The 12782-nt window shown below is 54.5% G+C and overlaps 6 protein-coding genes across 6 annotated transcripts; 3 read left to right on the forward strand and 3 right to left on the reverse strand.

Moving 5' to 3' along the window:
- Window positions 1-279: 279 nt before the first annotated feature.
- On the reverse strand, window positions 280-1860 carry N7474_008475 (putative UBX domain protein; the record flags this gene model as incomplete). Its single annotated transcript, XM_057199885.1, has 2 exons — window positions 280-1663; window positions 1724-1860. The coding sequence occupies 2 exons, from the start codon at window positions 1858-1860 to the stop codon at window positions 280-282; spliced, it is 1521 nt and encodes a 506-aa protein (XP_057050586.1).
- A 495-nt stretch (window positions 1861-2355) lies between these two features.
- On the forward strand, window positions 2356-2983 carry pup3 (proteasome core particle subunit beta 3; the record flags this gene model as incomplete). The annotated part of the gene is made up of 2 exons (XM_057199886.1): window positions 2356-2790; window positions 2840-2983. The coding sequence occupies 2 exons, from the start codon at window positions 2356-2358 to the stop codon at window positions 2981-2983; spliced, it is 579 nt and encodes a 192-aa protein (XP_057050587.1).
- Window positions 2984-3157: 174 nt separating this feature from the next.
- On the reverse strand, window positions 3158-4636 carry N7474_008477 (epoxide hydrolase; the record flags this gene model as incomplete). Its single annotated transcript, XM_057199887.1, has 4 exons — window positions 3158-3942; window positions 3997-4069; window positions 4130-4257; window positions 4318-4636. 4 exons carry the CDS (start codon window positions 4634-4636, stop codon window positions 3158-3160), a joined length of 1305 nt encoding a protein of 434 aa, XP_057050588.1.
- A 1136-nt stretch (window positions 4637-5772) lies between these two features.
- N7474_008478 (response regulator) lies at window positions 5773-8707 on the forward strand (the record flags this gene model as incomplete). The annotated part of the gene is made up of 3 exons (XM_057199888.1): window positions 5773-6748; window positions 6808-8444; window positions 8510-8707. The coding sequence occupies 3 exons, from the start codon at window positions 5773-5775 to the stop codon at window positions 8705-8707; spliced, it is 2811 nt and encodes a 936-aa protein (XP_057050589.1).
- Window positions 8708-9465: 758 nt separating this feature from the next.
- On the reverse strand, window positions 9466-10286 carry N7474_008479 (p24 family protein; the record flags this gene model as incomplete). The annotated part of the gene is made up of 3 exons (XM_057199889.1): window positions 9466-9615; window positions 9680-10062; window positions 10133-10286. 3 exons carry the CDS (start codon window positions 10284-10286, stop codon window positions 9466-9468), a joined length of 687 nt encoding a protein of 228 aa, XP_057050590.1.
- A 264-nt stretch (window positions 10287-10550) lies between these two features.
- Window positions 10551-12368, forward strand: N7474_008480 (SANT/Myb-like DNA-binding domain-containing protein; the record flags this gene model as incomplete). Its single annotated transcript, XM_057199890.1, has 3 exons — window positions 10551-10644; window positions 10694-10811; window positions 10865-12368. 3 exons carry the CDS (start codon window positions 10551-10553, stop codon window positions 12366-12368), a joined length of 1716 nt encoding a protein of 571 aa, XP_057050591.1.
- Between the last annotated feature and the right edge of the window lie 414 nt (window positions 12369-12782).

Below are 12782 nucleotides of genomic sequence, written 5' to 3' on the forward strand. Positions count from 1 at the left end.
TCTCATAACGACAAGACAGGTACCGGGACATCGGCATCAACATCTAATCTCACAACTGTATTTGTCTTATCCTAACGAGCAACACGTTCAGGTCTACGTAGCACTACACGCCCCAGAATACAAAGTGAAGCGGGTCAAGTCATAATCATCCTCCATAGCATAATGTTGAGTTTGGTAGAAGGAATCTTGTCCGTTGATATTGACGGAATAAGATTCCCACAAGCCACCCACCCCGGGAAGAAGGTATGGCGCGACTTTTGTCTATCGAGGGAGGAGCTCTCATTTCTTCCCCGGCAACTTCAGCCACTTGGGCACGCCTCCGGTCTTTCGCGCACCACCAGGCTTACTGTCATCGCGAGCACTAGACGGAGCCGAACTCTGCGCATCAGAGGGCGAAGGCTCATCCACCACATCTGGCGGCTGCTCAACTTTCAGCTCCCGGGCCTGGCTGCGCAGCTCAGGACGTAAGAGGTCGTCTCGGCGCTGATGAACAAATGATGCCGCGCTATCAGCCCAGGAAAAGTTGACCAGCACACGACCGGAAAGACCCAGGTCTTTGATGAGGAGGACCTGGCCGGAGTCGGAGATTGCCGTTGCTGAGGCACGGGATATACCAGGGTTGAGAAAAATGCTGAGCAGGAACTTCTCGCTTGCGAAGGGGGTTGCGAGACAGCTTCGTACAAAGTCGTACAGCGATGAGCCTGTGTCGCTGGGTCCGAACTTGGCAACGACCTGGCTCTGGTCTGGGAAACGCACTTTCACGTCAACCTCGCGGATGCTGGACCGTCTTTTCTCCTCGGCTGAGGCCTTGGCGGCGATCTCGGCGTCGGTTGGGAGGCGCTGCGGGCGGGATGATTGGCTCAGCAGTCGCTGGTGAGATTTGGCGTGTTCGATAGAGGGGATGTAGTCGTTTTCGTTGTAGGGTATTTGGGCTGAAGAGGGGGTGCTGTCGGTGGGGGGAGAGAAGACGGTGATGGGTCGTGTAGAGGTTGCGGTGGCAGAGGTAGAGGTAGATTGCTCGGATGGAGGGACAACCACGTCCTCTGCAGTCGGGGGCAGATGAGAAGGGTCTTCTTGTGCAGTAGGAGGCTGCTGCACAGGTGTCTCGATAGGTTCCTCGGCCGGTGTAGCAGGCTCAGGCTGTTGTGTTGGGGCCGGCGCAGCATCCTCAAATCCCTTGAAGTACTCGCCAATCTTCACCATCGCTTCTTCGAGGGGCTCCTCCGTTCGCCGGAAGCTGAGTCGCATAAGAACATTGCCGTTGTTAAAGCCTAGCTGGGCCAGGGTTTTCTGAAGATCGGTAAAGCTGGATAGCTCGCGTTCCAAGATTTGGAGTACAGGAATCTCATAGAACAAACGCCCCGAGCCCGTTTCAGTCCCACCAGTAGTTGCTGGCACCCCACGAGCAGTGAAGTTCCGCACTGGACCACTCCCTGCTACTCCTGCTTCGAACTTGCGCAGAATGAGCCAAAGGGTGGTTGTGCTGGGGAACTTGTCGAGGATGCGGCTGTTGGGAGCCCCGCGGGCCTCAGACTCGGGGAGTTGGAGGGCAACAGTGACAACCGAAGGAGATTTGGAGAGCTGAACCAGCTCGAGCTTTGCACCTGAGCTCAGGCCCGAGAGGCGAAACGAGAGTGATAGGTCCAGTTGTTTACGGTTATGTCTGCCAGAACAAAGAATCCCGGTCAGTGATATACAGATTGACAAAGGGCAGGATACTCACTTGAGGCCATACTGGTTCGAGTTATGTCCCAGCTTGGAGCATGCCTCCTGCAGGATGTCTGACAGGTGTTTGGCCGGACTGGTCTTGATGGTCGCCCGCCTGGCCGTGGCGTCGATCACCACGACGTGGGCGCTCATCGTGGGACAGCAAGCCTTTTTTGTGACGAATAGAACAAAGAGCGTATGATGTGTAGTATAAACTTGGAAATCAACGATGTCGCGATGATGTCGTGCGGTGGTGGTGGGAGGAAGTGGAAGGTGCGGCGGATTACAATAGGCAGCGGTGCGGGCGTCATCTCCATCCGAGCTCCAGCTTGTCTCTCTCTCTTTCCGCCATCTTCTCCATCCTCCATTCTCCCCCCAACCAGCCTCCCTCCAACTCCCATTTGCCTCTCTTTTTGACAGGAATAGCTGCAGATATCCCGCCACAGCTGGATTGAATCTACAAAATAAATCACAATCATGGTATGGATGCTCCATTCCCCCCGATCACAGGGAACACGCGCTGACCACAACCTCCCGTCATCAGGGCTCCCCCTTCGACATCAGTACGCCAGACCTCTCCTCCCGCAACGTCTCATCATCAAAGCAACCAAACTAACCTCTGAATTAGATGGCGGTGCCTCCGTCGCCATGGTGGGCAAGGACTGCGTCGCTATCGCCTGCGACCTGCGCCTGGGCATGCAAGCCCTGACGGTGTCGAACAACTTCCCCAAGATCTTCAACTACGCTCCCTCGACCTACCTGAGCCTTACCGGCCTGGCCACCGACGTGCACACCGTCTCGGATCTCTTCCGCTACAAGGTCAACATGTACCGCCTGCGCGAGGAGCGCAACATCTCCCCCCAGACCCTGGCCAACCTGGTCAGCTCGTCGCTGTACGAGAAGCGCTTTGGTCCCTTTTTCGTCAGCCCCGTGCTGGCAGGAATCAACCACACAACGGGGAAGCCGTTCATCTGTGGCTTCGACAGTATCGGGTGCATTGATTTTGCCAAGGACTTCATCGTCAGCGGGACGGCGAGCGATCAGTTGTTCGGTACTTGTGAGGGTCTGTGGGAGCCAGACCTGGTGCGTTTTCTCCCTTTTATGTGTCGTTACCATGCTGATTGATGTGCAGTCGCCCGATGACCTCTTCGAGACCATCTCGCAAGCACTGCTGAGCGCCGTCGACCGTGACGCCCTCTCCGGCTGGGGTGCCCAGGTCTATATTATAGAGAAGGACAAGGTGACCAAGCGGTTATTGAAGGGGAGACAAGATTAGGGAGAGAAATGCTCAAGCTGGTGGTGGTGATGATGATGGATGGAGCTACCATCCTCGCATGTCCGTGACACGGGAGAAGACTGTCTACCGGACTGGGAAGAAGATGGACTGGAGTTTGATTTTCTCCTTCCTATAACGACAATACAAGCCTCTGGTCTCATCAAATGATTTGTATCAAAACTCCTCCTCACCCGCGTAACCATCCCGCCCGGTCACAGCCCCGTAGGCCGGTCCCTGCTTGCCCAGAAACGCCTTCAGATCCGCCGCCAGCAACTGCGGCACTTCCCACGCAGCAAAATGTCCGCCGCGGTCGTACTCCGTCTCCCGGACGACATTCCCAATCTGTCGGTACCACACCCACGGCAGGAGGATCAGCTCCTCCTTGAACCGCGTGACGGCGAACCGGACCTGCCGGGGCGCACACGCGGCCAGGATATCCGCCAAAGAGATGTAGTTCCTGACAGAGGGCTCATCTTGCTTCTTCTTGCCATCAGAACCAGACTTAACACCTACCTCCAGTTTCGGCGCCGAAGCCTCATAATAAATCCTCGTCGAGGCCGTCGGTCCCGCCGTCGAGAAATAGTACACGCTCACCCAAGTCAAGATCTCCTCGTCCGTCCAGGGATACGCATCCGACCAGGAATGCATCTTATCATAGATCCACGCCAACAGCGCCACGGGACTATCGTGCAGCCCGTACCCCAGTGTCTGTGGCCGGGTTTCCTGCTGGCGCATGTATCCATTGCCCTTTGTTGTATATTGCATTGACCGCGCGAGGAACCCACGGTCCTTGGCGGAGAAGGGGATTGTGAGCAGGGACTGCATGAAGAGTAGTGGGTTTCGCCAGGGATAGGGCGGTGCCACTGGCACGAAGTTTAGGTGGATGGCTTGGATGTGTGGCGCGTAGAGCTGCGCCATGGCTCGCGCGATCATGCTGCCCCAGTCGCCGCCTTGGATGGCTGTTTTTGGTGGTTAGTAGCTGTTCTCTGGTGAAAAAAGGGGGGAAGAATTACTGTATTCTTCGTAACCTAAAGCTGTCATTACCCCGTGCATGGTTTCGGCGTATTGGGCCAGGCCGAATCCTCTCTGATTGTGTTATCAGTTAGGGACAGGAAAAGAGGTGTGATGAGAGGATCCTATACTCACCTGCTTAACACCTTGCGAGAATCCGAAATTCGGCAACGAAGGCACCACGACATCAAAAACCGGCCCATTGCCATCGTCGTTCGTGAGCAGCGGGAGCAACTTCGTAGCTTCGAGGAAACTACCGGGCCCTAACCGGCAATCCATCAGTATCCATCTTGGTGCATTATATAGTTAGTTACTGTACATACATCCATGAATAAACAGCAACGGCACCGCATGCGGATTCCCACTCCGATGATGCACAACATGAATATCCAGCTCCCCGAATCCGACAACGGGAACAGGCACTCGGAACTGATTCAGCTGCGCATTGAGTCTCTGCTCCTGGGCCCGCCAGTCGAATTGCTCGCGCCACACTGTCACCAGGCGCTGGACCTCAGACAGCGGTACGCCCATGTCCCAGGAGGCATTGTCGAGTTCGTCGGGAAAGTGGGCCTGTGAGAGTTTTTGGTGAAGGGCCTGGAGCTGGGAATCGGGGATGGAGATTTTGAAGGGTGTTGGAGTCATTTCTTCTGGCTGTTTTGTGTTTTAAGTGTCTAGGTGGGATATAGTATCTGGCAGCCGGGTAGTAATGTCCACTGCCAAAGTGCATTAATATACCCACTCCGTTACGTAGTGGTGGTAGTAGTGGAGTCGTGGATTAGGTTTATAGTTGGTGCCGAGGCATCGGGCACATGCTTCAGGGATATATTGTTCTGTGGAGTATATTCATACATATTCTAGTGTATGTCGACAGTGTAACCACTTTAATATTCTCTGGCTGGACTTTTTGGAGAGTGTGGATATTCTTCAGTGTCTTCTCGAGTATACATCAAGTATATATTTTGTGAGGCTCGAGAAATATACCTCGGTTCCACTGTCCACACACAACCATGTAGTGTAGCACAAAACATGGGCAAGTCACATAGATTCTGTATTGTGCTATAGACCGTCATTTCCATTTGCTTCTTTTTTTCTAGCTATGCTGTGGTTGAGTTATTCGCCCAATGTAGCTAACATAGTAAATACCCAGTATATTTTCATTTCCACCCTCACTGTGCTGGCCCGAAGTTATGAATATGGCCAGCAAGTTGTGTGACAATCAGCCGAAATATGAACTGACTGATACACATGGTGCCCCCCTTGGCTCACCATAACCTGCAGGTCTGGTGCAGATGATGTGTTGGGTGTACCCGATACATTATCCCACAGCCAAAATGGGTGGCAGTTGAGGTACCGGTACCTGCCCCCGGTCGGTCTAGATGCGCCGATCGTGCTGCACCTCCGCATCCTCGATCGCACATTTGTGTCTCGTTTTCTCCTGTTTTCTCCTGAACAACACAGGAGTAAAAAACACATTTTCTCAATATTCTCTATACTTCTAAAGGATCCTCCTCTACCCACTAACTACTACTCTCGGCTCCGTTCCTGGCCTGACCCACGAGCTCCTGTTTCAGTCGAGTCTAGACCGCCCCGATCGGGAAAATCCCCTGCCCCTCCTGGTTTCTCTCATCCCTCGAAAGTCGTGAACTCTTGTCTTACACCCACTGCCCTCCTCACACCTACCCCTCTCCCCTCTCAACCAATACACACAGGGAAGCATGGTTTGTCGGTTGCCTCGATAATTCAGAGATCGCTGCTGTGGCCGCCTATCTACATGGATCATGCCTGACTCCCCCGAGCCAGATGTCTCCAATCCAGTGCACCCACGGCCCGCCAGGTCGTTTCCATTCTGCAAGACCGAATGCATCCCCGGTGACGGCCGTGCCGTACACGAAGACGACGTCGACGATGCCCCTCTCGATGCGTTGAGGCGCTGGAATGATGGTGCTCAGACCATCGCCATTGAGCAGCTGGTGGCGCTGAAACAGGGGCTGAGGACGTCGGACACGGAGCTGTTCTGGAAACGGCTCATGGAGGACATCACATCGATCAGCAAGGCCCAGTATGGGTTTGTCGCGAGCCGAGTGCACGGTGGCGAGCCCATGGCTGAATTGCGGGGGCGGCGGCCCTCGTTGTTTGGTGCTGTGTTTTACTACAATGACGGCTATGACACTGTCGGGTTGCAGCGCAATCGATATTTTGCGGGCGGGAACCCGTTGCTGCATATGGACCACGAGCGGCCCTGCTTGATTCCGGAAAATTTGAGCTCGCTGGTTTCCTTTGGAGATGACCAATTGCCCTTTGCTGCCGAAGCATACTTGGCAATTCCGCTCTTCTCGGCTGGCAAGTGCCTGGCGCACCTGGGTTTGATGTGGACAAAGGACGGCCTTCGGAGCCGTAACCTGTCTTGGTCCTTTTTGCAGATGATCCTGCATTCGCTCGAGGACCTGATCGTCCAGCGACTTCTACCGGGAGAGGCTGTGTCGAAACATGAGAACTCGGAGCCTTCAACCACAATCCCATCGACTGTTCAGGATCCGCCAGGGGTTCCTCTACACGAGGCCTCCGAGTTCACTGCCCAGCCGCTGAAACCATATGCACGAAGCTTGTCTCATGAACTCCGGACCCCGATGCAGGGAGTAGTGGGCATGCTCGATGTGATGCACGCTACCGTTAGAGAGGCAATGGAGAGCCCGACCCCGGTGAAATCGGGCGGGATATTTCAGACCCTGAAGGAGGGTATTGAAATGGTTCAAGGTTCGTTATGAATTTTTGCCAGCAAGCTCCGGCCCAATGTATTAATATTGTGTTTATAGACAGCGCACGCCGTGCAGTGGAAGCGGCTGATAACGTCGTCCATGCCTACGATCTCAATATGCAAGTCCCCAAAACGCCTATACGGGAGCACGAAAGCGGGTTTCTGGAAGAATCTGCCATGCCAGCAGATATTCCTGAGACTCGGCCAAGCGTCTTCATCGCAGGCAACAATATTGCAGTGAATCCATACAAGCGACGCCGAAGTCAACCATTGAATGTCACTTCCGAACCACCACGCAAACAGAGGATTCGCTCATCTTCACGACCAGAGCTTTCACCGCGGAGTGAAGAGGTTAAAAATGCCGTTCACGAAAGCGATCAGATCGTCCATGCTACACCAGCCCGCGAGATCGAAGCCGTCATGGCCAACATGGTGGATCCTCGCCCGTCCCTCGCGGTTCGACGGTCCGCTCCTCATCTCTTGTTGGAGGGAATCAACGTAAATATGAGGGGCTCGGCTCTGCGCTTCACCAAACTCCGTGATCTTCTCCGTTTGGTGATCAACGAGTCCCTTCATGTCGATGGTCGACCTGACTCTACTGTGGGCAACGCCACTGAGTTCGGCGAGAGAATCGAGATCCGATCACGATCTTCAAATGGGGAGGTTTTCACTAAAATCGTGGATTGGTCTGTTGATCCGGCGCTGCCCGACACATTGCTCGCCGATGATCGAGACCTGGCGAAGCTAATCTCGTGTGTTTTCCTGAATGCCATCAAATTCACGAACAATGGCACCATCACGGTTTACGCAACGATCGACCGCCGAACAAACGATGTCTTGATTCTCGTCCGAGATACCGGCCCCGGGATTCCCGCAGCATTCTTGCCTAGTCTTTTCAAGCCCTTTGCCCGTGAGGATGCCTCGACTACACGAAGTAAGGACGGGCTGGGACTCGGCCTGCTTGTGGCCAAGGGTCTGTCGCGGAAGATGGGAGGCGACCTGATCTGCATGCGCTCGTCAACCTCGGGTCCAGACCATGGCTCGGACTTTCAGATCCGCGTGCCCGTCAACCAGCGTGAGGCTAACAGTCATCCCGACACTCCAGGTGAGAGGACGAGCAGTCCACCCATTATCAACGACTTCTCCCAGCAGGGCAGCGCAAGCAGCTGCATTTTGGACCCTGCCTCCATTTCTCCTTTCTTCCCTCAGTATCAACAACTGCAACAACCAACCCCTAGCACCAGCGAGGACTCCACATCTCAAGGCTCGACACCCCCACGACCGTCGTCACATCCTCGAAGTGGAAGCGGTCGGTCCCCAATCTCACGGGATGCGTACGACAAGAAACTTGGAGAGAAATATCCTCTCCGTTTCCTCGTTGCTGAGGACAACAGAATCAACCGGCGTGTGCTGGTCAGCATGCTGCGGAAGCTCGGCTACCGTGACGTCTTAGAAGCGGCAGACGGCAAAGAAGCAGTTCAAATCGTGCACGATATTTTCTCAGCGTCCGGCGCTGCTCCCCGCGAGTCAGATGCTGTCCCTGCAGATCAACAACATGATGCATCCAGCACACCACCCTCCATCACAGAAATGAAGCCAGTCGACATCGTCTTAATGGATCTTTGGATGCCCGAAATGGACGGGTATGAAGCCACTGCTCGCATCCTCCAGATGGTCGACGATCGCCGAGGCCTAGTACCTCTTTCCGAAAACACCTCAACCCATCTTGACTCTACATCCCACCCCCCGACCCGATGCAGTTGGACACCACCGCAGACACACTTCGAGCACCACCACCCCCTACCGTCCTTGCCGTCAGTGCAGATGTCAGCGACGAGGCATTGAACCGGGCCTCCAAAGTCGGGATCAAAGGGTACATGACGAAACCATACAAACTCTCCGACCTAGAACGTCTGATTATCGAGTTCTGCGGCGTTCCTGCGGCAGCTATGGCATAGCCCCAACCACCCATCCTCTTTCACCCTCTTGCCTTTACACTTGATGAACTTCATACAACATATATACCCCGGCATTTCTCACGAACGACCTCATCTTCCTTCCCGGCCTGGGGCTGCCCTATGCTGCCGTCCATCGATGTGTCATAATCCTCTTACGGGCATTGGAACACTCGAACAACAGAAACATCTATCCATTCATTACTAGCATTGCTAGCCCGGCGTCCCAATTTTTTTTTTCGGCCCCTTTCTTTTACCATTCATTTCCAGCCATATACCTACATTCTGGCGGCATTTATTTACTTCTATACGCATTTTATTCACCTTGTTACCACTGAAAATAATGAATGATGAATGACACATGTTTTACTTTGGAGTTTTGCTGGTAACAAATACATGATGCGTAGTCCTTGTCTGGATTTTTTAATTTGCTCAAAGCCCTTTGGATACAGACTAGAGTCCATCTTTTGATAACCCTAGTCAAGCTTACATCCTATTCGAAGCATACCAAATACAAGAGCTGGACAAGAAGAACTATGGAGGAAAAAGCTGTCATTACATCCATTATCAAGCTCGACTTGACATCGCTCTGACCATGCAGCCCCAAACACACAACAACACCATTTTTCTTGTTGAAATGCACCACTAGAAGCTTTCCGCAAGACATACACCCACATACACCCCTCTCGGTCTTTCACTCGCCAATAAGAAGGAAACACAACGTAACAAGCATTGATCAAACTCAACGTAACCATCCATCCTCAGGTCAGCTTCTGCTTGATGAAGAACGAACGCAGGTGCGAGAGCTGCCACGCGCACGCAGCAGAGAGGACGGCTACTTGGATGAGAGCCCAGCGCACGACGCGGGAGTTGGTTGCCTCGGACTGGTCGCGGAATTCGGCCTCACGTTCCTAGAGAGGGGAAAAAGGAGTTAGCACATGATGCAATCCTTGGAAAGGTAAAGGCAAAACTCACCCGCTGGTACACCTGCTCTCGGCGGATATCATGCAACCTCGAATTCAGATCCTTCACCCGCTGCACCAGATCCTTCATCTTATCCTTATCCTCTGTCTCGATCTTGCTCGTCTCGCCAATAGCCAGGTCGACCGTGAATTTGACCGCGCCGGCCGGACCAGACAGCCACCCGCCGGTGGCGACATCCGTCTCCGGCGTGAAGCAGATCTTGTGCTGGCCCGAGTCCGCCGCGGTGAAGGTGAGCCGGCCGGAAGGGCCGTCGCGCTTTGAGACGATCTGATGGTCGTTGTCGAAGGTCTCGACTACCGTGACGAGTACCTTCAGGTTTGCGTCCACTGAGTATTGGTGTGTGTTCGGGTTGATCAACTCTGTTGAAAAGGTGCCTAGATCGTTGATCATGAAATTAGTACGTTATTGGGGTGGTGTTGGGTTGGGTTGTGGTTAGTTCCTTACCGGCCACCAGGGTGTCCTTGGGCAGGTCCTCGTAGAAACACTTGGATTGCCGCCCGTCCATGTAGAAGTACAGGGCATTGGCGGGGACGAGGACAGAGAGGAGAGTGATCAGCGTCAGAGACGCGAGCCATGACGACGGATTCCGGAGAGCCATGGCTGCAATGGGCAGAAGTGTGTATGTATTCTTCTTCTCCTGGACTTGAAGTTGTCAACAAGACGATCTGGCTTACTGATCCACCGCCTACCGTGTTGGGCGAACGTCCATCCCTTCTTCAATTTCCGTCGCCATCAAATCGTCTGCACATTTCCATCAGCTCAACCCTGCTCGGCTCATCTCGTTTTATCTTACCGGATTACCTTATTTCTTTCACCTGCTGTCGCATTCCGAAGCGGTTCTCCTTCCCACCGAAACGCCATCATGGCGGCCGCCGATGTTCGCGAAATGCTGGACCTGCCGGCGGAGGGGCAGCCCAGGCCGCATAAGAAGCAGAAGGTGGTAGAGAAACGGCCAGGTTGGTATTGACGTGATCTTGGAATATGCTGAGGTTAATATCCGTCCAGAGGGTATTACTCGCGAGCTGTACGCGCTGCTGGGCGAACGCGCGCCGCCGATCGCCATCAACGAGAACAAGTACAAGGGACGCCCGAAATGGATGAACAAGCTCCGAGTGCGACCATGGTAGGTTTACCGAGCTCAGGCAGTCGATACGAGCTTACATTTGGCTCTTATAGGCGCATGACGCCCTTCACGAACAGTGCGCGCTCTGACGGCCTGGTTTTACAACACTGGCAACGAAAACATGAATCGACAAAACCAGCAGCACCCGAAGGATCACAGATGGAAGTTGACGAGACCAAAGAAGAAGGAAAAGATGACCAGGAGGCAGCGCATCCAAAGCCACAGGAGCAGGAATACGCGTTCGCCAAGTACAACGTCCAGGCGCGCCTACCACGTCCGTACACAGATGACGAGTACAACCGACACTTAAAGCGCGACGACTGGACGCGCGAAGAAACAGATTATCTGATGGAACTGGCTTCCGAATACGATCTGCGATGGGTGATTATTGCAGACCGCTACGACTACCAGCCGCCAATGGACACGGAACCGGATGACAGCGCGCTGGTCCCCGCCAAGCAGTACCGGACCATGGAGCAGATGAAAGCACGATACTACCAGGTGGCGGCACACATGCTCGCCCTCGAGCACCCACCATCCGAGATGTCAGAGCTCGAGTTCGAGCTGCACGAGAAGATGCTCAAGTTCGACCCGGAACGCGAGCGAGACCGCAAGCAACTCGCAGCGCTGCAGCTGGACCGCACGGCCGACGAAGTGCGCGAGGAAGCCATGTTGCTGGAAGAACTAAAGCGCATCACCTCGAACGAACAGAACTTCGTCACCGAGCGCCGCGAGCTGTACTCGCGTCTCGAGGTGCCCATCAGCGTTGGCAACACCGCCATGTACCAGTCCAGCGCGGGACTCTCGCAGCTCCTGCAGACTCTGTTGCAGGCCGACAAGAGCAAGAAGCGCCGCTCCCTGTTGGGCATGGACGGTGCTCTCCCCAGTCCAGCGGGCCAAACCCCAACACAGGGTCGCGGCGAAACGCCCGGTGTCACGCCCGCCTCTATCCCACACAAGAAGGGCGCTGCCGCTGCCGCCCGCGAAGCACAGCAACTTACCGTGCGCACGCTCACCCCCGCCGAAGAAGCCCGGTACGGCGTGCAGCACCACGAGCGCTTGCAAGCCGGCGTGCAATTCCGCAGCGACCGCGCCCAGAAGCTCACGCAGGCCAAGTCCAATGTGCAAACGCAAAAGCTGGCCGCCGCGCTGGCGGAGCTGGAGGTGCCCGTGCGCCTGATGATGCCCACGGAGCGAGTCTGCAAGGACTTCGAGAAGCTCATCCACTCCGTCAATTTACTGCTCGATGCGCGCAAGGTCTCCGAGAAGGTGGAAAGCGAGATCCGTGTCCTCGAAGCGGCCAAGGCTGAGCGCGAGCGCAAGGCCAACGAGGCGGCTGGGATTGCGCCGCCGGATCCAGAGAACCCAGAGGTTAAGACCGAGACTGACGACGCGGGCGCTGGTGTTACGGGTGGCAATGCGAATAAGGGGCAAGATGACGAGGCGAATGCGGAGGCCAAGGACACACCGGCGACGGATGCTGATGGCGCTCATAAACGATCTGCTAGTGTGCTTAGCGGGGTCAGTGACAAGAGCAATAAGCGGCAGCGCCGGTAAGGGATTCTTCTGCTGTTATGGAGAAGAAGAGGATGTATTATTTCATTTAGAGGGAGTGTCTGTTGGTTGAACTGCCTTCAATACTCTCTCCCAGATACCAATGTACGATTAATGACATGCTTCGTTCATTCGCCAGACCTACATCCATCTATAACTCTTACTCTCAATAAGATGGGCAAAACAGTGGGAAGCCGGACGTTCTTGGAAACTGCCGAAACCAAGGCATAGGCTTGTCGAGGTACTATATAAGGTAGACGATTCTATGAGGGATTCTCAAAGCTGTACTCGTCGATCATTATGTAGTAGAAGGTTCTCAATCAGCCTGTAGATTAGGCACTGGCGAACTACGACCTGAGAACGACTCTAAAGCTGAGAGAAGCAGGAGGAGCTGGAAGAGTAGGATGATGACCGCGA

This window comes from Penicillium riverlandense, assembly GCF_028828495.1.
Source record: "Penicillium riverlandense strain IBT 135883 chromosome Unknown utg000007l_segment0_segment0, whole genome shotgun sequence".
NCBI classification, from domain to species: Eukaryota; Fungi; Ascomycota; class Eurotiomycetes; order Eurotiales; family Aspergillaceae; genus Penicillium; species Penicillium riverlandense.